Here is a 27,930-nt window from a genome sequence, read left to right as displayed (position 1 = left end):
TCTGTGCGGGTACCTTTATTATGTCAGAGAAAGTCCGACTCTCCTGGCCCGCGACTGGAAACGCACACAGAGGCAGCATTACTTCACAGACAGATGACAGCAGGCCTGAGACAGGCCTTGGCCATTTCCAGAGACGGCAGACGAGGGTTCCAGATCTCCCGAGCTCATCAGGATGCCTCTCCCCAAACTCCCCTCTGCCGTGAAGGGTCAGTAAGGTTGAAATTCCTATGTGGTACTTCTGAGTCCACGCTGCTGAGCCACAGGAGTGGCTGTGAGCCTTACTTTGGAGTGTCTGACACGTGGTGGCTGCCTTTCTGTGGAGCTTCCCCTGCTCGAGCGACATATTTCTCTGCTCAGCACAGCATCACTCAGGGGTCTTAGGGAGACCAAGTGTCAGCACAGCGCCACTGAAGTAAGATGGCTGCTTGGAGAAGCCACGAATTCACGTGAGGGAGCAGCTCCTCACGCCAGGGAGATGGAAAACAGTTACTCCGTCAGGAGGGACCGGCTGAGAGGTTGTAAGGTCCGATGGCTGACAGCCCTCTTCTTTAACAGCAATGTGTTAGATCTCTTGTCCCGGGGGACATGACAGAGCAGAGCATCCAAAGTGTAAATGGTGATTTGACCGTTTATGTGCAGCTTCCCATAGACCTCATCAAATCTGGCTATGAGTGTAGGACGGCCCTTCAATTTTTCTCTCGTTTTGGCCAGCTGGAAAGAGAGTTATACTGCATTACAATGAGGTCTTCCTATCCTCTTAGAAGCAGAAATAGACATGTAGAAATGTATAGCAAATACATAAACACCAAGGCATACAGGCATGACTCACTAGAAGAGCCGGTCCTCAGTAAAGCCACGCAAGCCATATTATTTTACCTTACGGAGGCAACTCAAGTAGCACATGCTTTACAAGGAGACACAACTGGGGGAGGTCAGATGACAGCGCAATTCACAAAGTACAGTAAGAGTGTGGGTGGGGCAGAGTATACAGGCTTTACACGTAGTCCACGGAAAGATGTTTGGAGTCTACCCTAAAAGTCAAAGGGATGGCGAGGGCCATGGTCTGACTGAGACTTAACAAGCTGCACAGAGGACAAAGGGTGGGGGGACGTGGAGACAATTCCAGAGGCCCCATCATAGCCCAGGGAACAAGTGGTGATTTGTACTGGGAGAAGCACAGGAAAGATGGAGAGGTGACTGTATGTGGGCCACACTGTGGGTTACAGTGAAGGACTCACTCTAAGGAGCTGAAGGAAGGGGTCGGTGTCACCCTCCTAACTTGGGTCTTAGAAATGTGACCATGGACAATGAGGTTTACTGCAATGGGGAGGAGAGGGAGATCCAAAATCGGATGGACAATCTGGACTTCTATTCTGGAGGTGAAACACTGGGGGTGGGCATGCCAAGGAGATCACTGGCCATACAGTCTAAGACATAGAGCAGGGGCCAGACCAGAGCTCTTGATAATGGCCACAGGTCCATCACTAACCCTGGAAAGTGGGTCAGCTCAAAATCAGAATGGCTGATGGTGTACTAGTCACTTTCTTCAGTTTGCTTCTATTTCCTCCTACCAAAGGAAGCAAGGGTTAACTGAGAGTGGGAGCAAGGGGAAGGTACAGGACACTTAGAGAAAACTGTAAAAGTGTGAAGTCATTATTCAGAGAAGGGAAGGCACCTACAGAATAGTGCAGGGAGAGAGAAGAAAACTGAGAATTCTAGAAGCCACATTATCCCAGGAGGAAACAGTCATTGTGTTAATGCATGCAAGTCTTGAAACCACAGAGACTGCTGTGTCTGACCTCTTGCTGCACAGCTGGCCTCGGGGCCGGGACACCAGGTGAGCCCCTGAACTGCGCTCTTGCCTTCAGTGCCACCTGCAGCGCCGACAGACTTACCACTTCCTCTGAGAACGTGTGTCTTCTTACAAATTTCGATAAATTTGGATCAAGAGCATCCTGTAAGATCTTTAACAGGCTTTCCAACATATTCGACTGGATGTGGATTAAGATCTGAACAGAAAAAGACAAGACTGAGCTGGCATCCAATGCTGAGGTAAGCCTGAGCTGACAGGCACCCCTTCAAATACCATGCCCCAGTCCATTAGCATATGTATGTATGCGCTGTATGCGTGTGTGTATATGTGTGTGTGTGTGTATGTGTGTATATGTATGCGTGTGTGTATATGCATGTGTGTGTGTATGTGTGTGTGTGAGTATATATATATATATATATATATATATATATATATATATATATATATATATGCTTTTTAAATGCTTTGCATGTACGCTCTCCAGCCAAAGTGTACTTTCTTACAGCTAATGACATCGCTGTGCTGGGACTAGTGAGGTGGCTCACACATCAGAGGTGCTTGACACACCAGCCTGGGTTTGATTCCTGAATTCCACAAAAAGAAACACACACACACACACACACACACACACACACACACACACACACACTCTCTCTCTCTCTCTCTCTCTCTCAAGAGGCCCAACTTTAAACCCTGGCTGAAGTCTCAGTGAAGCTTGTTTGCACCGCACCCATTAAAGACCCTTCAAAACTAGGTGCCAAACAAGTTTTCAAGATGTCCGTGTTAACGACTTCCCATTAGCCTGGCACTCACAGCACACGGAAGTGCAAGGCTCATTGCCCCTCTAATTATCAGTACTCGCTAGGACAATTTGAGACACAGAGACAAGGTTTTAAAAATTAGAATAACTGAGAATCCATCAACCAATGTTAATCACTATTTATAATTTGATGTATCTTGAAAATGTATTTTCTGTAAAACTGGATCTTTCCTTTGTCATCTATGAAATAATCTTGTATAGCACAAGAAATAATTGGAAAAATACCATGCTGAATAAATGCATAGCAATTAATCATGGAAATATACCATACTTCATTATATGACTGATGTGGTCCCTATGCGAGGCAGTGTTCCCCTCCATCCTAAACCAGCTATTTTGATCCACCCACTTCCGCCCTTTCTGTTTGCTGGGATGTTGGCATTTTCACTGTCGTAACAAAACCGACACTCAGGAAGGGAAGAAGCTCACTAACTGGAAGTTCTGGAGCTGCAGGGCATGGGGCTAGCCTGAGCTCAGCTCGGGAGGGTGCTTGAACTCAAGTCATACCAGGGCAGATGGCAATGAGAAATCGGCATGGAAGCAGGGATCACATCTCAAAGAGGGAAGCAGGGGGGGGGGCGGCTGGCTATGCTTCCTCCCGCCTGAGAGCACAACCTGTGACCCCAGGGCCACCCTCTAAACAATCTCACATGTGTATATCATGAATTTTGGCCACGCACGGCCTTCCATTCCCTTTCCTTATTCCCACTCCCTCTGGGACACTTCCTCTTCCCAACACACCCCTCCTATTTTCTCATCTTTTTAAAAAATAACACCCAGCCCACCCCGAGTTTAATTAGGCATTCAATGCATGGGTTATTTACTATGTCACAGGTAGCTTACTACATTTCCTCAAGAAAAATGCCTCTGCCTCTTCCAGACACCATTAACTGCCATCTGCTCCTCGCATAACGAGGGAGCCTCCGGTAGGCACTGCCTCTTACAGGTCTCCTAACTCACTTCCACCACACTAAGGGTCAAGCTGCCAATAAACAGACTCCTGAGAGACAGGAAAAAAACCTCAAGCCAAGCAGCTCACCAGGTGAGGGGTTATTTTGGTCCCTAAGAACTTCACAGCATTGAAAGACTGCCCTGTCTTAGCACTTACAGGAGTCCAGTGGGCGAGCTAGCCCCTTGTCAGAACCTCTGCAAGGTAAACTGTCTTCCACATGAGTCTCTACTTAGAGCCATGACAGATTTCTGGAGAAATGATAGGAATTCAAACGCAATCACAGAGTGCCCTGCCCTGGCCTCCCCTGCTTCCAGATATAGCTGTAGTGGGAACTCATCCTGTGACGTCAGGTGGCACGGCTGAGAAGGCCTGTGGTTTTCTTGAGACTGACAGACAGGGTAGAGTCAACATGAGTGTGTCTTGATGAGATCATAGGCTAAATGAATACAATACCTGGCAAGTACCGGCTGGGAAAGTAAGGAACCAGGTCCTCTGGGTCATAGAGGCAGCAGAAGCAATTCAGATAGAAAGAAAATTAAGTTGGGGGTGGGTGGGTTATGTAAGTTTGAATTCTAATTCATTGCAGCAAAAGGTTTTAATTTTAACAAACACTGTCTTAGTCAGGGTTTCTATTCCTGCACAAGTTGGGGAGGAAAGGGTTTATTTAGCTTACACTTCCATGTTGCTGTTTCATCACCAAAGGAAGACAGGACTGGAACTCAAGCAGGTCAGGGAGCAGGAGCTGATGCAGAGGCCATGGAGGGATGTTACTTACTGGCTTGTTCCCCTGGCTTGCTCAGCTTGCTTTCTTATAGAACCCAAGACCACCAGCCCAGGTATAGCACCACCTGGAATGGTCTGGATCCTCCCGCCTTGGTCACTAATTGAGAAAATGCCTTACAGCTGGGTCTCAAAGAAGCATTTCCACAACTGAGACTTCTTTTTCTGTGGTAACTCCAGCTTATGTCAAGTTGACACACAAAACTAGCCAGTACAAACACTGATTTTTAAAACAGACCAAGCAAAAGAAAACCCCCATCTATCAGCCTTTGTCAGGCTAGCAAACTGTTTACAGATTCCAAGGAGGTGACATTCATAAGAGTGTGATCTAACAGAAGACCCAGGATCTGAAAGCCTCCTCTGAGAAGGCGAACTGTCTCTTTCATCACCCCAGGACGGTGAAGCAGCCCTATATAATGCAGCATGAGGAATTCAGATTGGACATCTTGGAATTAAGTGGAATTCCTTAAAGAGTAAAACCATTTTAATACCGTTTCCTGATAGTAGATAATTCCTTGACTACATTCACGAAGAGGATCGAGTTCTACATTAATTCAAGGTTCCTTATGTGTGGTCCTTAACCACTCATGTGCTGGCTTTCTCCTCAGCAGAGGACAGGCGCTGCTTTGCAGGAGCTCCATACTCTATCCCAGGAGACATTTGTGATGGTTTGTACATGCTCGGCCCAGGGAGGGGCATATTAGAAAGTGTGGCCCTGTTGGAGTAGGTGTGTCACTGTGAGTGTGGGTTTTAATACCCTCATCCTAGCTGCCAGGAAGCCAGGATTCTGCTAGCAGCCTTCAGATGAAGATGTAGAACTCTCAGCTCCTCCTGCACCATGCCTGCCTGGATGCTGCCATGTTCCTGCCTTGATGATAATGGACTGAACCTCTGAACCTGTAAGCCAGCACCAATTAAGTGTTGTCCTTATAAGAGTTGCCTTGGTCATGGTGTCTGTTCACAGCAGTAAAACCCTAAGTAAAGACAGAAGTTGATACCAGGGACTGGGGTATTGCTGTGATAGGCCTGATCGTGGTTTTGTTTGGAGAATGTGGATTTTGGGACTTTGGATTTGGAAAGTGGTGGAATGCTTTAAATGGGTCTCAATGGGCCATCCAAGTAGGAATGTGGAAGACTTTGCTACTGAGAGTAATTTGAACTGTGCAGACCTGGCCCAAGAGGTTTCAGTGGAGAACTTCAGAATGTGGTCTAGAGACTGTTTCTGTGGTATTTTGGTGAAGAATATTGCTACTTTTTACCCCTGTCTGCAGAGTCTGCCTGAGGTGAAGATTGCATTGACAAAGGAAGTCTCAGAAACGCCCATCATAGACTTCGTTCTCTGGTTAAGTCTCATGAAGAGCATTTTAAACAAACATAGCAAACTGAGAAAGGGGAAATATAAAATATATGGTTCAGGTATTAAAGGGGCACCAGGAAGTGAAATGGAGCTGAACCCTGTGTTCAAGGATATTAAATTGAATTGAGGGAGAAATGACCTTGTGGTAAGATTCCACCCAGCTAAATTTAGATCCAGGTATGGAAGTACAAGCCTTTAATTCCAGGAGGCAAAGGCAAGCAGATCTCTGAGTTCAAGTTCTAGGTGAAGAAAAACTTAAATACAGGCTTGGTGGACCACACCTTTAAATCCCAGTGCTTAGGAGACAGGCATGCAGACCTCTGAGTTCAAAGTCAGTCTACAGAACAAGTTCCAGGACAGCCAGCTTAGGCAGTGAAGGAGTTGGAAAACAGAAAGCTGATGATAATATAATAGAACAAGGGGCCATATTCTAGCCCCAGCAAGCAGCAGAACTCTGCAACTTTGCCTATGTGGCTCTGGCTTTAGAGACCAGAATAGAAGGGATGACTGGGACACTTGATGCTGGTTAATTGGAGCTAAGAAATTAGTGATTAAGAGAGACCAGTATCACTGAGGTGAAATCTTCAGGGAAGTGTTTCCTGAGAGCACAAAGAAACTGTGCTCCAGAGATGCCAAGGTGGTAGGTACCTCGTGCTGCAGCTGGACTCAGTAATGTGAAAGAACCACCCAGGTGGTACTGGTTTTTAAGGCATGAAGGGGTCATAAATGGCAGCTGAGGCTTGGCAATGTGAGAGGCCAGGGAAGGCCATTGGTGACGGTGCAGCCTCAGTTGCAGTTGATGGCCCAGGACTGAAGGGGTCATGCACAGGAGCTGAGGCTTGGCACCATGAAGAGAGCCTGTGATAGGCTATTGGTAAAGCCTGGTGGCAATGGAAGACCCTGGTATATTGGAGATATCACAGGATGACCACCAAGAACAGCAGCAGCAGTGGAGTGGATCAACTTGAGCTTAAAAGTGCTGCAGAGGGCAGAGCTAGGAAGTGATGCCAGCCCTTTGGAGGAGCCCAGAAGATTATGTATGGATCTCAGACATTGGAACAAGAAGTTGGAATGTTGAAGTTGCCTTGGAGACCAAGATGTTTGAGATGCCAGAGCCATGGGCTATCTGCTGAGGAAAGCTGCTAACAGGGAGTCAAACCAGTCCAGGAGAAAGAAGTCTGTTGTAGTCAACAAAGACGAAAAAGGAGGTCTCCACCTCTGAAGACCGCTTTGACGTCAGACATGGAGATGCAGAGTTTGGAGTCTGCCCAGCTGGTTGCCTGTCTTGCTTTGGGGATTACACTTAAGTGATTGGATGGACCTCAGAAGAGACTTTGAACTTTTAACATTGTTGAAACAGCTATAGACAATGGAACTTTTGAAGTTGGACTAAATGTATTTTGCATTATGCTATGTTTAGGTATGGCCCCCATACAGTCATGTTTGAATAACCCTATGGGGGCTAGGGAATACAATGTTATAGTTTGTATATGCTCAGCCCAGGGAGTGGCACTATTAGAAGGTGTGGCCTTGTTGAAGTAGGTGTGTCACTGTGGGTGTGGGCTTTAAGACCCTCATCCTAGCCTTCAGATGAAGATGTAGAACTCTCAGCTCCTCCTGCACCATGCCTGCCTAGATGCTGCCATGTTCCTGCCTTGATGAAAATGGACTGAACCTCTGAACCGGTAAGCCAGCCCCAATTAAACGTTGTCCTTTATAAGAGTTGTCTTGGTTAAGGTTTCATTCACAGCAGTAAAACCTTAACTAAGACAACATTTCTTCCCCCTCTCAGCAGGCTTAAGGTGCATTCCCACCAAAACACTGTCTTGTTGTGAAAAGTCAGTTACTAACCACTGCAAGGGACAGTTATGAACAGCCACTGAGACCCACAGAACAGGCCCCTGAGACCCACAGAACGGGCCACTGAGACCCACAGAATGGGCCGCTGTAGTGGGTCATGCTAGTCAGTCCTGTGACCTTTCCACAACTGTCAAGAATGGTGAGGGAGTCCCAGGCCTGGCTAACAGACACAGCCTTCCTAGTTTCACAGGTCTCACCTTTCTGGGGAGGTGGGAGACCCTGGGCTTTATAGTCTGCTGTCTGTATAACACCCTGGCTCTGCAGTCTACCTAACTCTGAGAACTTGGAAACAGAGGTCAGAAGAGGACATCGGATCCCCTAGAACTGGAGCTACCATGTGAATACTAGGAGTCAAACGTGGAGCCCACGATAGAGCTACAAGTGTTCTGAATCACTGAGCCTTCTCCAACTCTTCAAGTTCCCAACTCTCAAGATCTGTGGTCTTCTAAAAGAATCCAGGGACTAGGCTGAAGAATGCACTTTTGGGGAATAGAGATATGTAAGCCCAAGTGTGACGTGCTAGGTCCAATCATGCAGTGGGTGCCCAGAGGCAGGCAAGTGCAGCAAGGACACAGCTGGGCTGCAGAGCTAAAGACGAGACCCGGGAAGCTGAGAGGGTAAAGGAGACCTGCGGGGGTTCACACTGAACCACGCCCTGCTGGCTGACCGCTAGAGGCAGTGGGCATGACACGGTGCACATAGGTACATGCAGGCCAAATACTCACACATACAATAAATAAACCTGAGAAAAAGTTGGGAGCTTGTCTTTCACAACTCCACACAGCACACATGTACTCATACTCAGGCAAGGACTCAAATGGGCTGGCTGGGTGGAGGGTGGGCTGGCTGGGTGGAGGATGGGCTGGCTGGGTGGAGGATGGGCAAAGCAGTTCTTTTTTTTTTTTTTTTTTTTTTTTTCTTTTTATCGGAGCTGGGGACCGAACCCAGGGCCTTGCTTCCTAGGCAAGCCTACCACTGAGCTAAATCCCCAACCCCGCAAAGCAGTTCTTATTTCCGCTGGCTCAAAAGGCCTCAGTTGATTCTCTGCTCTAAAATGAGAGGCGTTGACAGGCTTTGCTCCCAGTGTTCTGGGAGAAATTCTTCATTTTCAGCTTGAATGTTTCACGTCTTTGCTGAATGAGTACAGCCCCTTAGAGACCCACACAAGGCCCCACACAGGTGTCACAGAAGCCCAGGTAAGTCACAGGGTGGAGATCCCTCAGCAGACTGACAATGTGACAGGAATTAAATAGACACTGTCTGCTCAGTGTATACTGACTGCACAGCAAGCTGTCAGCTGACAGTCACAGGCACACCAGGAGTTAGCTGCTACCACAGAAACGATGTGATTAGCACCACAGGCTTCACCCAAGGCCTGGGAAAGAGCCTTGTAGGTTCAGCCATGCCTTCTTAATCTACAGCCTTCTCACACATGTCTTACATGTGGAACACACACACACGCACGCACACACCCCCCTTCATAAACTCCTGGAAGCCCTGTGGTGGTGATGACTTCTCTCACAGGAATGGTTCTTCCCAGAATGGAGCTTGGTAAATGACTATTGTTCTGAACTGAATGACACTGGGCAATCAGGACGCTGCACACAGACAAAAACAGTAGACATTTTACCACATTTCAACTCACTTTAAACTGTAAGGAGATCACTTACATTTAAGTTGGTACACGTTATGCTTTCTGGATTCATGATTTGAGAAAAAATGGACATAGCTTTTTCCAACTGGTTCTGGAAGGAGAGACAAAAGTCATACTCCAAAGCATGCACCGTCATTCTGTTCTCCTGCAGGCCACACAGAGCAAGCAGGATGCTCCTATGCGTGGAGCCTCAGGGTTTTAAGCCAACAATGGAATTTTTGTAACGACCAAAACTAAACAAACACTATGTGAAGGGTTTAACCCCACGACATAGCATCCTACATTTTAGCAGTGTCTCTGAGCCTAGGTTTTAAGATGGAGGCATTAGACTGGCATTCTCCCTTCTCCTCCTAGCCAGCTCTGAAGAAAAGACCTACAATGAGAGACAAAGGAAACTTCATCATTGGTATAATGAGAGCAGTGAGGCTTCTAATCCCTGAAGAAATGGCACACTCCAGAATCCTTGGAGATGGCACCCAGCAAGGTGGAGGAAGAAGCAGGCAGAGGTCCTACGTGGTATAGAGAGGGCCTCCACATTCTAGTTTCTAGGAGGTTCTTCACCAGCACAACCTAAAGTCCACGGCCTAAGTGCCTGCCTGTGGTGACTGGAACTTTGCAACTTGTAAGGGGCAAATCTGGAGGGACAGATGGGAGGAGGAGCGGGTTCATGGCTAAGCTGTATCTGCAGGATGTGGCAGAGAGAAGGCTGTTGCCATGCAACAGGAAAACAAGTGTGAGCGCACATCAGCAGGATGGCGGATTACAACACAGAGCTGTTCTACAAGGGAAGGCCTGCCCATCTACACTGGCATGATTCCTTGCCAATGGTTTCTAAAAGGATTCGTGGTTCTGAGTGATGAGTAAGCAAAAGAGAAAGAGTGTAAGAACTGCATAAAAAAGAGTTTTAAAACTAAGAGAGGGAAAGGACACAACAAAACAGAGAGGATGATTAGTGGAGGAGACTCCAGGGTGAGACTGTTCATGGAGACAGAAGACAAAATGAGGAACAAGAACAAGCTCACGTCTGTCAGCTGTAGAAATGATATCAAGCAGACTTCTCCACAGCAGTGGGGCAAGATGTGGAACAGAAGGCCAGGGCTTAAAAAAACAAACAAAAACTCAAGAAGAGCAAGTGCTATCTCAAAATGTTAAGCCCAGCAAAACTGCAATAAAGCAACTTAAACCGCCAAGAACTGAGGTACTATAGTTCGTTTAAAGAACTCAACAGAAGGCACGCTGCGGGCAAAGCAGAGAGCACTGGGAGAACAGCACACCATGGTAACAGCAGTGAACCACAGCTGGTCCTACGGAAGAGCGAGAGAGCAGGACTGGAAAGGAAGGGATCTACACAAAAGGAACGTAAGGACCTGATTTGAGAGCACAGGGTCTATCTCCTCCCCTATTTCCTCCTTAAAGCCAATAAACTGGGCATATCTACAAGAAAAACGGACACTACTAAAGGTGCCATAGCCACTAACATTCATGAGGGAGATGAAGAGAGAGAGAGCACGTCAACCTCACCATCAGTAGCTGTTGTCACAGGAATTAGACTGAGAAAACTAAGTGACGACATGCTTTTGGAGTGGCCAGCAGAGAGGACAGGGGACGGGAAGACCTGAAACAGAAATCCCAGGCAAGCTGAGGCTGTGCTACAAAAGCCACCTTCATAGCAGCGTTTCCACGCAGCTCGCCGAAGTTCAAGATAAAGGTAAGTTCCCCCAACGCAAGGTTCCTCGGGGCCTTAGAGTTAATGAGGCAGAGTAGTAAGGAAATACAGGGGACAGGAGAGAGAGCCTCCCCACCAAGTTGCCTCCCAGGCTGGCACCCAGTTATCTACGATCCAGCAAACTTCGTACAGCAAACCCTGTACTCCCTTTCAGAGAAATGGCACAAAATACTGTCCTTCTTCAAGCACTTGTTCAATGGCTTCATTCATAAATTCTGACGTCATTTGAAGAGTAACTGGTAGAGCAGTAGCAAACCAATGAAAACCACATGCTAGAAAATACTTTGTTATAAAAATAAAAAACCCACTAAGATCACGCATGTCATGTGAATATAAGCATCTCGGGAAAGACTCGTGTCCTAAAGTCAAGCTGAAGTTCTGCAAGACTTGAAAGATACACCTAAATCAAAACGAGAAAGACTTCCGAGTAAGACGATTGAAAAGGTATTAGCGCACCCACGTAAATGCGATCAAAAACAGAAACAAAAGCTAAGGCGGTGATGCTACCAGAGAAGGCAAAGTGACAACTATGACCATGGAGAGTCCTGCACAGTGCTCAACTTAGTCATGATGACAGAAGGCTCCATGGGAGTTCCCACTGGGATGGCTTCGGCTTCCTAAGAGCAAAGAGCTACGAAAAGACTGGGACATGTGTCTCACACAAGACTTCAGTCCCTGTCCCTCAGGCCCTGGCAGAGTAGGAAGACATGAAAAGACGTCCCTGGCCAGAAGTGACCATGCCCAGTTGGTGCCCGAGTGCATCCTTATAAGCCTTCCCCAGCATTAAGGAAACGATCACCCTCGAAGTCCTAAGTACCTATTCTAATTAGTTTAAGTAAGTGCTCCCCAGCCTTACTGGCTAGGTAAATGACCTAGCTTGGTTACAACTTGGTGTCATAAGACTTTTATTTTCCGCATAGCAGAGGTGATCATCTCAGAAGTGGGCTCTTCAAGACAGCAGGTGTTCCAGCACTGTGTACTTCACGGAGATCAATCTCAGAGACTTTACCATCTTTCTGGGCCTTGGTTGCTTCGATTGTCAATGAGGGGATGACAGTCTAAGGGAAAGCTAAGGCTTCAGCTAAATATAGCAGGCGGAACTACCTAACTGACAAGGATTGACCTAGGGATCCTTACTCATCCGCACTTTGGAGAGAACTGATTTAAAATGCTCTCTAAGGACGCCACGCGGGAAGCATGTGGTATCTTTACTGACTGCAGCTTCCTTCTATGATTCTTCCTAAGATGTTGGTCCCACCCATGCTAAGTGGAAATGCATGCTGGGCCTTCAGTTAAAAGTGAAAGCGCTATTTACAGACACAGGTATGGCTGCAAACTGCTGTGGCAAAGAAGGCACTGCTTTTGTTATGGGACTTCTTTACAATACAGTTAGGAGGGGAAAATGAACCAGGAACAAAAGAAAGCAATAATGTCCTGCCCACTGCCCACCTGCTGCTATCTCCTCGCCCCCCCAGGCCTTACCTGATTCAGAGCTAACGCCACTGCAAAACAGGATGCTCTCCTGGAGATAACGTCTCCCTTTATTAGGGCTTCTTCTCTTAAGGTAGTACAGATTTTAAGTGATTCCGGGCTGTTCTGTGAGAAGATTGGATTGCTCAGTCAGTGCCATGAACCCTCAGGTGGACTGATGACTGACAGCACTCGGTGTCTCAGATCTCATGAAAAAGTCCACTCAGCAGACATGACAGTGTGCACTGGGGAAAGACTGCAGGCCTCAACCCTACAGGCAACTAAGGGACACTCGGAGTGGGACAAAGAGTCTTCCCCAGGGAAGGGCACACCAATGGGTATCAGATAACAAATGGTCAGCCCTGAAAACACGCATACAGGTAGCACTACACACAATGAGCAGGTTGTACTGAGGAATACACATGTATACACATATACACGGAACAACAGTTGGTTGAAAAAAAAAGCTATGAATTTGAAAGAGAGCAAAAGGGAGTATATCAGAGGGCTTAGCAGGAGGAAAGGAAGAAGAGAGGATATAATTATTATTTTTTAAGAAAGATTTACTTTATTTTTATGAGTACACAGTAGCTGTCTTCAGACACATCAGAAGAGGGCATCGGATCCCATTACAGATGGTTGTGAGCCACCATGTGGTTGTTGGGAGTTGAACTTAGGAAGTTCATCTGAAGAGCGGAAGAGCGGTCAGTGCTCCTAACCTCTATGCCATCTCTCCATTATAATTTCAAAAAGAAAGGAAATTAAACTATACGGAGACTGTTTGCAAATAAACTAGGCTATCTGTATGGTAGGCGCTCAACTCTTCAGCTTGCCTATCTCCACTGCAGACCAGTTTCCACTCATACACACGCAGTTTCTTTGTTTAGTAGTGGGCTAGTTTCTAGGCATAAGCCCCACAATGCAGTCAACTAGCACTGTAATGCTCTGTAACACGGGGGACTTCCTTTAGGGGATTGCCAACTTGAAAATCTCCAGATAAGTTAAACACTTGAAAATATTAATACTAATCTAACATAGGTCATAAAATGACCCCATAAAAGTAGAAGCTAAAGAAAATAAAGAAAAAATTCAAGGGGATTAAGAGACGACTCACTGGCTGCTCTTATAGAGGGCCTGGGTTCAGTTCCCAGCACCCACATGGTGGCTCACAGCTGCCTGTAACTCCAGTTTCAGGGAATCTGATGCCCTCTTCTGGCCTCTGTCAGCACCAGCACACACATGGTGCACGTATTTACGTGTAGGCAACACACCCCCACACATAAAGTAGCTGTATCTAAAAAAGAAAGCCTCATTTTTAAATCGGAAAACTGTGGTACCAACCTCCCTCTCAGTGATGCACCGTCTGTGATGTAAATCTAGCCCCACCCCCTGGGCCACCACAGTGGTGGTTTACAATGGCAGCACCAGTCCTACCTCTGTGAGACTCAAGACTCAATCCTCCAAACAAAGTCTGAATTTTATGTGAGGCAGTTGCCAGGGGTGACTGGAAATCTCAGCAACTCTGTTTCCCAACTTGTCTCCACTTCATGAAACAAGTTCTTCTTGGATACAACACAGTAAGAGCATCCTCTGGCCCTTCTTAAGAAGCAGAACTAAGTTCTCTATTCTTCATGCACCCAGGGAAGCATGCCTGAGCAGGCTTGCCATTTGGAATGACCCATGTTCTGGTGTTGTATGACTGGGAAGGATTACCTCATCCTGAGGTCAGTAAACTACAGCCTTTGGACCAAGTCAGACCAAGTCTAACTGTAGCTAAGAATGGGTTAAGGGTTTAAAACAGCCTATAAAAACAAATCGAGATTATGTGGTAGCACAGCTTAGAGATGGCTAAGTGGCTAAGAGCACTGACTGCTCTTGTAGAGGACAGGGGTTCAATTCCCAGCACGTACATGATGGCTCTTAACTATCTGCAAGTCTAGTTTCAGAAAGTCAATACCTTCTTCTGGCTTCCACAGGCACCAGGCATGCATGTGGTGCACAGATATGCATACATGTGAAACACCCATACACAGAATGATAATAACCACAAAGAGAATACATGAGCAATCGCATGTATCATTACCCCAGAAGGAGGGGATGATTTCCAGAGGGCAACAGGAAGGCGGATATAGTATAGTCTACCCTTCCGGGGAATCTAGAACTCAGCAGGAAGTTGTCTCGCTTTCACCATCTACATCTTGCCAAAGTGCAAAAGACGGTTGTTCGTCCCATGATAAAAATGTCTGACAAGGCTGACTTGAATTTTCTAAAAGTGGATATTTAAAATCAAAATATTTGTTTCCAGATGGAAAATAAGCTTTAAAGGAACCAGAGAAAGAAAGAAAGAAAGAAAGAAAGAAAGAAAGAAAGAAAGAAAGAAAAAAGAGAAGAGAAGAAAGGAGAAGAGAAGAGAAGGAGGGAGGGAGGAAGGAAGAATGAATGAATGAATGAATACACTCTCAGATACTCCTCAATTCCCAGTGCCCTGAGAGTTAGGGGAAGTCTTACCAGTTTGTAGCAGATTGCAAAAGCGAGGACATAGGTGTCTTTGCTGAACTTCACATCTTGGTTTTTCATTTCAATCAGCACTTGCAGCGCACCTGTATGGAGGAAAGAAGCAGCCAGCAGTTAAAGGCACCAACTGGCAGGCCCCAGACTTCTAATCAGTTCAGCACCACCTAGCAAAGAGCAGATCTTAGCGTGATGAAAGGCCTTCCTCAAAGTCAAATAGCGCTTATCTGAATGTTAAATTAAATCATCAGATCATGCAGGAAGAATGCATAGAAAATCTGTCAAGGTTTCAGGTAATCTGGGGTGGCTCACTTCAGCCACCACATACAGCGAGATGTTTTCAAACTTAAGGAGTGAGGTCACAGTGGGGCTCCTCGACAGGAATCTAAGGGTCACATCTACGGCCCTTCCCACCCCAGCTGCTACTCCAGTAGAGTTTTCCCACAACATCAGACTGGATGTAATACTTACTTTCATATTTGCCTTTGGTAAATAACATATCCATCAAAATATTGAATGACGTGGAGTCTACGAAGAAACCTTGTAGATGCTGGAGAAGAGAGACAATACAGTTTGGTCAAAAGTTTAAACTGTTACGTGGATGCCACATACTGTATCAGTTTTTTGAGACCAGGTCTCACTAGGTAGCACTGGCTGTCCTGTAACCCATTATGTAGATCACTGGATGGCCTCGAACTCATAGAAACCCACCTGCCGTTGCTTCCCCTGTGCTGGAGTAAAGGCACGAGCTACTTACAGTGAGGGGCCTGTATCTTACTTCTACAAGTTTTATTTTGTAGCTTCCTGAATTCCCTAGTAGTCTGGTATACAGAAGATCGTCTTAAAGCTTAACTGATGAGGAGTGTTATAGCTATGGGAATGGATACACAAGACAAGAAGCACGGAAACTCTTGGTTCACGAGTAGTGAAGAATCAGGCCGGTGGCCATGAACCTGGCACTGACTAGTAGTGTCAAATAGGAGCAGCGAATTGGTCAGGGAACTGTAGGGGTCACAGGCAGGTAACACAGTTAGTCACTTTTGAAAATAGCCTACTGAAACAGTGGTTCACAACATTAGTTTTAACTTTTATTCATCTTAGTAACAAACCCATCTCTGTACTTACAATTGGTTTTAAAATACACATGTAACAGAATAGCTAAATCAGGTAACATTTATCACTCAAGAATCACTTAAGAAACCTAAGACCTACTCCCGCCATAATTTTTAAAGAGTTATGTTGCCACTACCACCGTGGTTTATAACCGTTCAATTCTCTCACACCACATTGCTTTGCCATGATATTCAAATGTCGTTTCCTTTATTCTTTTTTGACAGCCTGCAGTGTAGATCCTTGCTGCTGAGACTAAGGGATGAGAAGACATGAAAGGCTGCTCCAAATGCTGGCCAGGTTTTAGTCTGGGAGAGCTTAGGTAGAGTCGGGGAGACGGTGAGCGGGAGTAAGAGGAGTGAGAAAAATAAAGCCAGAGTCTCAGTCACCACTGGGACGATGGTGACAATGACCAGAACAGGGACAGGAGTAAGAGACAGTGGACGGAGAAAACACTGTCACAGAAGCAGGGTCAGTTAGGCAAGGCCTCGCTTACTCAGTTCACTCTTCTCTACAGCAGACCCCCTTACACATGGAGTTTCCATATTTGAGGCTTAAAAAATTACTTGCATTTTGGTTTTACTGTCATAAGCAAAACTTTGACTTATAATGATGAAAATTTTAATTTTCTTTTAGTTGTAACATTATTTATTTAAAATATTAAAGACATAGTTTACTTTCCAGGTTTTAATACACACACACTAGCACGTAATTGTGTGTGCATGTATGTATGGGTATGTACAGTCAGAGAACAACCTTGGACATGACCGTTTACTGCTGTTATTTCTTTTGTCTCTCACTAGCTTGAAACACACAAGGCTAGGCTGGTTGGCCAACGCGCCCCAAGAATCCAGGTCGCCACTTCTCTGGTATTGTGACTGTAAGTACATACCACTGTGCTGAACTTTTCTAAAATATGGGTTCTGGGGAGCAAACCCAGGTTCCCTTCAAACACTTTTTTTCTTTTCTTTTGTTTAAAGTAGAAGCCAGCAAGAGCAGATGTTGAAACTGGTCTTAAATTACCTTTTCTCCACTTGCTAATACATTACTCCACCTTCCTAATGCGTGGTGTTCTTAAAGAAGGGCAGCTCTAGTGCTAGGTGTGATGGTACATTATCCGAGTCACCCCACTCAGAAGGCCGAGGCAGGAGGATTGCAAATTAGAGAGCAGCCTGGGCTACCTGTGTCAGATAAAAACCCTAGGGATTATTCCAACAGTACAGAACACAGTACGTGAAAGAGAGGAGGGAGTAGCACCAGGCCTGTTCACTCCATACTTCCTAAACGTGCTAAACTGTACACGTGGGCACCAGCCCAAGTTGACAGCGTCTCTGGCCATGGATGAATTTATAATGTTTCTAATTCAGTCTCACCCTCTGTAATATAGAAAAAATAGTCACATCTGATGACTGGTTGGTCTGCAAATGATAATAACAACAACAACAACAACATTTTTATGGGAAAGGGTGATGACATAGTAAATATTTGGTAAGCAACTAAAAATGTTTATAAAATGTATTTATTACTATTGTGTGCATGTGTGCAAATGGTGCACACATGGAGGTCAGAGGACAACTGTGTGGACTAGCTTCTCCCCTCCACATTTACTTGGGTTCCACAGCTTGAACTTAAGGCCTCAGGCTTACGTGGGAAGTAGCCTTATCCACTGAGTTATCATACTGCTGTGCAAAATTGTTTTGATTTAGAAAAAGAAAACCAGAATATATAAAAGCATTTTAAAACTTGGCCACTTATAGATGCAGCCTTTAGTCAAAATCTCCTGAAAACAAGAGAGCGTGCACGTGCAGGAGAGGAAATGAATGGCTCGTCGTAAGTCCCAAGACAGGGCACAGTCCTAGGTAGCCACACACATCCAAGGTAGCTATGAACTTCTGGACTGTGCTGTGCCTCCGCAGACACCTCTAAGTCTCCTTGTGAGCTAACGCGAAAGAAGCGTTTGAAAAGCAGAGAGCTTCTTTACTCGACCTAAAGGTCTTACCTAGAAAAAATATGTAATGAAAAAGATGTCTTTTCTAACAGCACCGAGAACACCAGATCGCATCAGCAGGGGAAGGAACCGGAAAACAATCACCTTGTCTCTGATGAGCTCCATTGCAGAGTCCTCAAGGTCCAACTCGTAGCACAGCCTCATGAAAACGGGTCCGAACTTATACTCTCCCAACGTGAAATTTCTGTTTTCTGTATGGTACCTGGTAATCAGGATTAGTCTATTAGCAAAAACAGACACGGGGATGAGAAGATCTGAACCAGCAAGCAGAAAAACCCAAGTTTGGACTCCCAGCACCCACGTAAAAGTCAGGCTCATACATCTGGAACCCCAATGTCTGGGATGCGGTCAGGAATCTCGGCGTAAGGACAGCCAGTGTAGCCAGTCACTGAGCTCCAGGTTTGGTGAAACCTAGTCTCAAAAAAACAAGGCTTAGGGCAACTGAGGAAGACAGTTGATTGTCATCTCTAGCCATGGGTATGCACCCTCACATGCACATGAACACACACACACACACACACACACACACACACACACACACACACACACACACACACACGATATATATCACACATACCCACAAGGACAGACCATACCCACAGACCATAGTGTGCACTCTGACAGATACAGATACAGACACAGACTATAATGTGCACTCTACGAGATGCTGGGAGCACAATAAAGAATAAGGAACTCCCAGTTTGGGAGAAATGGGATTTGAATAAAACCAGGAACTGCAGAGTTTAATATAATGGGCACTGAAACGAAGTTTTGTTAGAGGCCAACTCTAACGCGCTCTGAGAAATAAGACAGTGAAGTACACACCACTGTGGCCATCCCCTAGACTAAGCAACTCCCTGCTGGGCTAGGAGTGCCTACAAGCAGCAGGGCTCTCAGAATGGGCCCCACCATAGAACAGAGGAGGAGAGCTGGGAGGTTTGTGTCACACAAAACCAACAAGGCACCTACCTGTAACTTACACCAGCCCCTGCTTTTCTAAGTTCTGGCAAATGCCCATGGCTGTTAGGTAAACAAATTAAATGCCCTTTTGGAAATGTAAGTCCTGGGAAGAGATTTTAACGGCAGTGACATCGTACTATGTGGCATAAGTTCTACAGGTACTGGACACTGACCAGCACAAACCTACTTCCAGTAAGCAGCCATCGCTGCTGTAGGCACCTACGAGGACACTCTGGTGACATGGGGAGCACTTCATGGTCACACGCAGGTCAGATTTCCAGGATGTAAATGACTTTAACATAGACTTTGCTAGAAAACATTTCTCCCTCTGCTGAGACAACATGGGAGCTGAGGTGGCACTGGGCTGGGCTGTTGTAAGCACACGCAGTGCCAAACACTGTGATGGTGAATACGGGCCCTGCCCCCTTATAGGACCTGAGAACTGAGTTATTAAAGACAAGAGAGGACTTTGGACTGCTTCTGCGAGATGGTTAAATCCAGCTCTTCTGTTTATAGACTATATGACTGTAAGAAAGTCAATTAACCGTCTGGAGCTTCAGTTCCTCACCTGTGGACACAGGAACTCCATAGTTGTGTGAGAACTGGATAAGGTTTGCTCGGCACATGACCCAATGATTTCATGTTAGCTATTATACAATGTGAGGCATCCTTAAAATCTAAAAGTATTTCAGTAAACGAGGAACTCATGCCAGATTAAAAACAGAAAGCCAAAGTTCCCCTGGTTTGATGTCCACGTTCAAAATGAAGTTAACACCACACCAATGAAAGGGAGCGTCTAAAATCCCCATAAAGTGGACAGCGCTGAAGCAAGGTTATGAGGAGATGAAGCTGCTACCCCACTGTGGCTCAGTAAGGATGAGCCTCTGTTCCACCCAGGCCCTCCCCTCCTGGCTGCCGGCTGTGGGCTTCAGGAAGACAGCCAACAGGTTGGCTGGACCTTTCACCCTGCCCAGCTGCTCACGAACGAGGCAAAGGAAAGCAATGGGGTTGTGCTGTGAGTGTCAGTCAAGGACCGGAGTCACTTTGGGCGTGTTGGCGAATATAAAAGCAGAAAGAATGTTCGGAATTTTTATGCTGTTTATCCTGTTGTGTTATTCTTACAGGTATCTGCTGGCTTTAGGGTAATAATAAGGAAAACAAGGGGAAAATAACCAGAGGGCCTCAAATAACAAGGCAAAGACAGACCTGCTGGCTTACTGGTAGTCTTGTCACAGCTTGAATTTGGTTTGTTTCCCAAAGGTCTCTGTTGCAAGTTTGTTGTTCAGTGTGGTCTAATGGGATGTCCTCAGATCAACTAAAAAATGCTCTCAAAACGGTATTTTTCATATGCCCCCCTCAAGTCCTAGAGGAGTGATTATAAAAGCCCGAGTCTGTCCCACTCAGATTTGGGGCCTCCTATATTGAGATGTGAGACATTGTGAGACAGCCAAGAACCTTCAGGAGAGCCAAACTGATGCCAGTGTCATGCCCTAGACTATCCAAAACCGTGAATCAAAAAATAATCTTCTTTCTTCATAATCAGACTGTCTTGGGTGTTTTTGTTATAGTTATGAAAAACAAATGTACTCCTTGACCCAAAACAAAAACAAACAGTATGTAAGCTTTCTAGAGTTATTCACCATGACGTTAGTTGTGTTAAAGAAAAGCTACAAGTAATTTAGATGTCTAACAACAGGGACCAGTTGATTAAAATATCTAATATGTAGTAGAATAATCTAGTGCCACTCATTATGATTCCTTACATTTAAATAATAAGACTAACATATGTTGTATTTATTTATGGGATACTATCTTTTATACAGTAATCAGAATTAAAAGGAGCTCGGTGTGGTGATGAAAACTCATCAAAACCATAAAATATTTGCATAAAAATCCGTGAAAATCTGTAACTATTCAGATGAGCTTTTGTAGGCTGATGTCTATATACAGGTGAGGGCTGGCACAAGTTAAGTCAAGGCCATGATGGGACAGTAAAAAGTAAGGCGGGGACAAAGCTTTTATAAGGCTGGAGAGAAGGGGAAGGAGAGGAGAATCAAGATGGAGACGAAGAGAAACAACCCAGATCAGGGTGGTCTTGAATGGCCCTAGGGAGTTATGAATGTTTAAGGGATGGGTTTCTATAGGTAAATTTATCTTATGTAGGTGGGCAATTTATATCCTTATCAGTTGGTTGTGAGTTTATTGTGTGGATGTATTGTAGACTGAGAATTTAACATATGAATCTGATTGTTGAGTTACAGCTTATAGAGTCATAATTTCACCAGGTAGTTGGGAGTTTATGCCTTAACTACCAAGGTGCGGCTGTTGGGAGTGTGAGCAGAGTCCATAGCAGGGAGCTGTGATAGGCCAGCCGCTGCTGGACTTCTAGAGCCCTGATTTTACCAGGTAGCTAGAGCCAGAGAGGTCGAGGCTAGCAGAGAGCCGCCAGGAGAGATACTAACCAGAGGTAAATCATGGTTAGTTCCGTATGGCCCTCCGGTGCCGAACTAACTCTAGGGACCGGCATGGCAAGGTGCCACGCTGGAACAGCTTTCAGACTGCCTGGGTCTGAGAGTACTTGGGGGCAGCGTGGAGCCGCTGAGATAAAGATACCCCAAAGTCCCTTGTGGCTCTATGGGTGCCAATGCTAGCTCGAGATATAGAAGGTTACCCATTTTTAAATAATTACAGTAACAAGCTTTGAAGAGACTTCCCGTCATTCCCAGTCCTCCCCACATGTGCGTGCTGCCCCAACTGTCCAGCAGTGCATCCAGTTCCCCACATCCAACTGTGGTATGGCCAGACAAATCACCTTAGCTAGGAGACACTGAGCTGTTTGTGGTGCCGCCCCAAGGCTCGGCAGCCTCCGGCTTTGTGTGGGCTTGTGCCGCATACACCATGCTAACAGTGGGGTACTAGAGGAAGAAAGGGGGAGACCACACGGAGAAGCGCAGAGGTGACAGAAATCTAAGGGAATCTTCTTGGACTGTTTAGTACTCCCCTTCTGACAAAGGAGTCTGCAGTAAAACCTAAGAAGATGTAGTAGGCAGAAGGCAGGAGGAAGGAGGGTGAGGAGGCCACTGGTCCCAGGGAGAGGAAGCAATGGACTGTAACCTATCCAAGCGAAGAGGCTCCAAAAATACCTGTCGGTGTGACTGGCAACTGCCAGAGCATCCCTAGTGCACGCTGAGGGGCTAGGGGGTGGGTAACTGGAGGGACTGGCCGCCATGTTGGCAGGTTATGAGGTGCTGTTCTATGCTTGGCCCCCGGGTAAGGATCAACGCCCACAGTTGAAGGCGGGCGTTAGGGTAGGCTATCTGGAAGTCATCTGTGTAGAGGCAACTGCTCTGGGAAGGGCGGGGTGAGAGGTGAGAGCCCCAGGGTTCTCAGGGAGCGCCTCACCTGTAAATGACGGCTTTGGCCAGTCGCACGTCTTCTGAGGACTGGCACAAGTGCAGCAGCGTTTTCAGCTCCTCCCTCAGGATGAGTTTGTTCTGGGTCAACTTCTCCTCCATGTTTCTGAAATAGATTTCTGGAAGAAAGCACAGGGTGGCGGCGGTCAGGAAGGGTGGGGACTGTAAGGAGGCTGACCTCAGGGAGAGGAAGCCCAGCCATAGCGCACAGCAAAGAGGTACCAAGGGCATTTGTGTCATGGCTTCCCTCATTGGCTTCCCGCTAGAGAAGTGGGTGTGACAAAGGTCTGTAAGACACACCGTGTCACACACAGTTCTGGGCCACATTCCACCCGTCTGCAGACAACACAAACTGAGAGGGGAGCAGTGCCTCTGGCACCGTTTGGGTGATACTCGAGCACACTCAAGTGTAAACGAGCACACTCAAGTGTAAACGAGCACTAGTCCAGCCCTAATAAACCAAAGTTCAGGTGACTCGTGAGAAGATAGTGTGGCCAGGCCCTCACACTCGCGATGAGTCGGATATCAAGAAGGGAAACAGGAAAATGCAAATCCATGACGGGTTTAGCCAGACATCGTGATTAGGATAATTTCCTGTTCTTGCCCTTGATTCAGCTTCTCCTCTTCGATCCTCATGGCCTGTCTTTACTATGCTGTAAGAAAGGAACCACACGGCTATATGATGAGCAGAGAAAATGTTTTAAAAAGAGAAAGAAAACACAAACGGAGACAAAATCCACCACAAACGACAACAATCCCGGTTCTCTAAACACTCATTAGCTACAGAGTCATTTTTAGGTCCGCTCTATCTATGATGTCTTTGCACCGATGGGAATGTGTAAGGCGGTGGTTCTATGGGAACACACTTTGCTCAATACTGCTGTGAGACACAATGCAGGAAGCCAAAGTCAAGGTTACTCTCAGTGCAGGAGCTGTCTGGGATTTGTTACAAGCCTAGAGCTTTGAAAGAATGCTGTTGATGCACACTTGCAACATAAGAACAAGAGTGGAGTCACTCCGTTCTTGGCGTCTGAGAAAATTCCTATATGGTTAGTGGCCAAGGCATTGGATCTTTCAAGCTTCCTTCTCAGAACCAGGTGATGGTTTTGCAGACACAAGGACCTGGGCAGACCTAGGTCCTGCCACTTACATGCTCTGGAAAGACCCTTGTCTGTGAGACATCGTTCCTCATGCACCAAGCCAGGACTATGATGCCTACACCCACGGGATTACATGAGGGTATGGACGGAGAGCATCTGACAAGGGGCCTGCCACATCGTCACTGCCGTTACGTAACGGCATTAGCAACCTCATTTCCATCCTAGCCCTGTGTGAACTAAGCAGTACAATTTTAGAGATTTCTAAGCAACTTCTCATTTAGAAGATTTTAAAACGACGATTTCGCATCCTGCACCTCTTAATCGTTTACCCAGTGAATCTAAAACATTTTAAAAATGTAAATTAGGACTTAAATAGTTTGACTTGCAAGTATCTTCACAGTCAAGAGGGATGTGTCTCTCACATGGCAAGGCTCCTCCCTAAGAGTTTAAAGTCTACCTAGGGAGACAGGTTATTTTGTAGCAATAGCATGTGAACCATGGCAACAGGGTAAGAAGAGTGGCATTTTGACATCTGCTGTTACCATAAGCAGGACAGATAAAAAGTTTCCTGGAAGTGGAAGAATATCAGTGAACATAGTGATGGAGAAGTCTGTACAAAGCGTGGCACATAAAAGGATGGCACTGTGCCTTCCTAAAATGACAGAATGGCATCAGCAGTGTACAAATATCAGTCTGACAATGCAGTAGACCATACTGACTCTCGAAATTGCATCTTGGAACATGTCCACAGCTGTCACAGCTTTATGAAGTCCGTGACAGTTAGACATGACAACAGCACAGAGTCCTTCCAAAGCAAACCTCAGACAGCCCCCAAATCACCCAAGATACAAAGACAACCTGGGGACTGGAGATGGCTGAGGGTTGAGAGCACTTGTTACTGCTGCAGACGACTCGGGCTCAGTGTCCAGGGTCTACATGGCAGCTGACAATTCCCTCTAACTCCAGAGGACTCAGTGCACTCTTTTGGTCTCACTGCAAACACATAGTATATACGTGCAAGCAAAACACCTACATACATAAAGTAAAAATAAATACATCTTTAAAAATATATATAAGAGAAATAAAAATGAAAAACCTTCGGTGAATCCACATTGAGTGTATGTGGGGTCACAGGTGAGGCAGGTACAAGATAGAATGAGGCCAGGCTCAGAGAGAGGCCTTTGGCAGCGTGATATGGGATGGAGCAGAGCGGGTGATATCTATCAGATCTATCTGGGCAATGTGGTGCCAGACCTAGTGGGGCTAAAAGACAGCCTTTTATTTTTCATAATTTTACAACAACAAGTGTATTCATGGAGATACAAGCATTCTCCCCGACTGCTGGGGCTTGTCCCTGAAGATCAGTGAGAAGGACCAGGGTGGGAGCATTGGAAGCGTGAGATGTTAGTCAGCTGTTCAGCAGTATCTGACAGCGAGAGGAAGGAGTGCTGGGCGTGTATCTAAAGAACTCAATTATTTCAGAGGGTCACGAGACAAGCTGAACAGCCATGAATGTAAGAGGAGGGTTTGGGAGGGGACGCTGGGAGGTGGAGGGTCAGAGTGGCCAGTGTGTCATGTACATATGTGAAACTGTTTTAGGTCAGCAGCAACAGACAAGGTCTTTTAAAAGCCAGAGAAAGTCTTAGATATGCTTATGAAGGAGTTGGAAGTTATAAATATAAACCCTACCTGCAGGACAGAGGGAATGAATGCAGCAAGACTGCTAAGATACTAAAGGGACTGAAGCCTAAGGAACTGGTGTCCTTACATTTTTAGTGTTTTTTAAATATTTTAAATATTTTAATTATATGCACACATGCACACCTGCACACAGGTTTTGTACACATTTCTGCCATTGAAGACCAGAAGAGGGCACCAGATGAGTTGAAGCTAGATCATTCTAGGCAGTTGCAAGCCACTCAAGGTGAGTGCTAGGAACCAAACTCAGGTTCTCTGGAAACAGCAGCAAGCACTCTTAACTCCTAAAGGATCTCTCAAAGGCAGGAAAAACAAAACAGTAATAATGACCCACAAATGCCATCAGCCTTACCAAATACCAAGTTTGCTAAGTTTGACTGCTTTATGCACCCTAAACACAGTGGGTTTTTCAAAGTAAATGCCAGAGTCTATAATGTGAAAAATGCCACACCATGGTCTCATTGGCCTACAAATATATCACACAGGTCTGTGTTTCACCAAGGGTTAATCAACATTTGAAAGTCAGTCACTTGGATTCTTGAATGATGTAGTCTATTCAAATCTGCTGTCTTTCCAATTCTATCTCTGTCGATCTCCCAGTTGATGCTGATGCTGGTCCTCAGATTATATTCTGAGCGGCACAGATCTAGATGACTGGCCACAGGGCTAACTTCACTATTTCCCTGGGATCCTGGGGGACAGGGCTCCCAGAGTCTAGAGAAGAGCTATAGACTTTAAGTAGCAGAGTATGAGAGGAAGGGTAGACTAGGAAACTAAGCAAATGGTCACTCTCTTTTTTCTCTATGAGATAGGTCTTGAGAAAAATGAATAGAGACAAAGAAGAAATATGAATAACAATGAGAGAATTGATGAAACATAATATTACCTTTGGTGCCAGGGAGGTTATATGCAATAACCATCTTTTTATGTTGAAATTCCTTTAATTTCACAATGTTATCTGTGAGTAGGTATCTTTTAGCTAAAAATTAGAAAAAGAAAATAAAGTCATTTTGATTGCTTTTCCCCCTGCTAGCAAATAAGAATTATAGTATCCCTGGTGGAGAAACGAGCATCTCCAGTCAACGACTGAATGCAAGTCTTACATTTGAAAGTAGGTAGGGATTGATGGGGTGTGAAGACTGGCTGACAAGGTGACATATGAAGCACAAGTGGTTCCATTTGCCATCTAGTCAGGGGCTAGCAGTGCACAGACACACACACACACACACACACACACACACACACACACACACACACACACACACAGACTTCCACTTGGTTTATTTTGGGAGAAGCATGAGATACTGGGAAAAGCTACATTGTGACTTCCAGTTTTAAAACTTCTGCACTGAACATAGCCTTTCAGATCGGTAGCCTTATGTCAGAAGTCACTGAGCACAGCTTAGCAAGTCTGGAATGTATCCTTCTTCTGCATGGTTTGTTGGCTGTGCATGAGATAAAAAGAGATGAACCGTGCATGCACTGAGATCTGATACCATAAAGTAGTAACAAAAATAATTGTTTTTTTTTTATAAAAAGGCAGTCCTGTGAAACTGTCAGACCCAGGTCTTTAGTTTAAATACTGCAGCTGCCAGCTCCCTGTGACCTTGGGCAAGTGACAACCTAGTCTACTTCCTATTCTGTAAATGAAAAAGGGTACCTCTGTCACTGGGTGCTGAATGAAGTTAAATGTGTGTGTGTCTGTGTGCATATACATGTATATAGATAAATGTGTGTATATATAGATACATATATATCACACTAGAACGTTAAATAATTTTATTGTCAATAGCGGTCATGTGTTTAATATTTTCAGAAAGGCGGTAAGGAATAATTTGGGGGATGAGGACACCTTCCTCGAGTCTTTTAGAATGGAAGCTGCACGGCTTGGGTTCCCATGTCTTAAACTCCGTACCAAAACTTTGCAGAAAAGGAAACACAACGAGTTAAGAAATGTTCTCAAAGAGCAACTTGGACCTTTGCGAGTCCAGACCCTAGCTGTCCTCTGCTTTTCCGGCACCGAGCAGAGGGATTCACAGACCCAAGGAAACCTGGCTGCTCACGCATGCTACTAAAGGGAAAGGGCGCAGGAGCCTTCTCCAAAGAGAGAGCCGCCCCCTTCGCTTCCACCCTCCCTCCTTTCAGGCGTGTGGCCGCGGGTACCTCCGAGAGTGCAGCGGCAGCAGGCGGAGCCTGAGCCTGTCACCCCGGGATGCAGCGAACGATGCGGTACCCGCAGGTGTTCCAAGGGCCGAAATACCGTAGCCATATTGTTCCGGGCCGGGCTGCACCAACTGCGGGACCCCGGCCAGGGGGGACCGCCCAAGGTGGTCCGTCCACTTCCGGCGGAGGCGGGCTCTGTCCCGCCTTCTCTGTGCCTGACCCCCGGGGCGGCGGTCCATTTGGTACGCTCCAAGATGGCGGCCCCCATGGTGCGGTGTGGGATGCTCCTGGCTCGGGGAATATCCGCGTCTCGCCTTTCCTTGGCAGGTTGGTGGCTGCTGCCTTGGAGCAGTAGCTCCATTAGGCCTCTCATCACGCTGTTTATTGAATGAAGGGAGCGATGGCTTCCAAGAAGATCATAAATGCTTCTGGGATCCGGTTGCTAGAGAAGCCATGTAGGGTATTGGTTAGCGCAGAAAGGAAAAATAACTCATCTCCTTTAAGGCTAGTACCCGCCAATCCAAACTTTTGAAAA

At 46.0% G+C, this 27,930-nt stretch overlaps 2 protein-coding genes across 3 annotated transcripts in view; one reads left to right on the top strand and one right to left on the bottom strand.

Moving 5' to 3' along the window:
• Positions 1 to 27,670, bottom strand: Ptcd2 (pentatricopeptide repeat domain 2). Of its 2 annotated transcripts, XM_032898979.1 has the most exons (10): positions 27,396 to 27,670; positions 26,119 to 26,211; positions 22,424 to 22,553; positions 18,146 to 18,263; positions 15,415 to 15,493; positions 14,941 to 15,032; positions 12,445 to 12,558; positions 9,253 to 9,327; positions 1,896 to 2,009; positions 1 to 711 (listed from the first exon to the last, which is right to left on the bottom strand). In XM_032898979.1, the coding sequence occupies exons 1-10, from the start codon at positions 27,661 to 27,663 to the stop codon at positions 487 to 489; spliced, it is 1,308 nt and encodes a 435-aa protein (XP_032754870.1). In that variant the 5' UTR covers positions 27,664 to 27,670; the 3' UTR covers positions 1 to 486. The 2 variants fall into 2 exon arrangements, with proteins under 2 accessions (XP_032754870.1, XP_032754871.1); XM_032898980.1 differs by lacking the exons at positions 26,119 to 26,211; positions 27,396 to 27,670 and adding an exon at positions 22,657 to 22,824.
• Mrps27 (mitochondrial ribosomal protein S27) overlaps positions 27,630 to 27,930 on the top strand; it is a 68,959-nt gene continuing 68,658 nt past the window's right edge. The window contains exon 1 of the mRNA XM_032898981.1: positions 27,630 to 27,722. Coding sequence (XP_032754872.1) covers positions 27,650 to 27,722 — 73 coding nt within the window. The 5' untranslated portion in view covers positions 27,630 to 27,649. The remainder of the gene's footprint in view (positions 27,723 to 27,930) is intronic.

Source organism: Rattus rattus, chromosome 3 (genome assembly GCF_011064425.1).
Source record: "Rattus rattus isolate New Zealand chromosome 3, Rrattus_CSIRO_v1, whole genome shotgun sequence".
In the NCBI taxonomy this organism is placed as follows: domain Eukaryota; kingdom Metazoa; phylum Chordata; class Mammalia; order Rodentia; family Muridae; genus Rattus; species Rattus rattus.
Note: the sequence above shows the minus strand (reverse complement) of the source record. Positions and strands in the feature narration are given on the sequence as shown.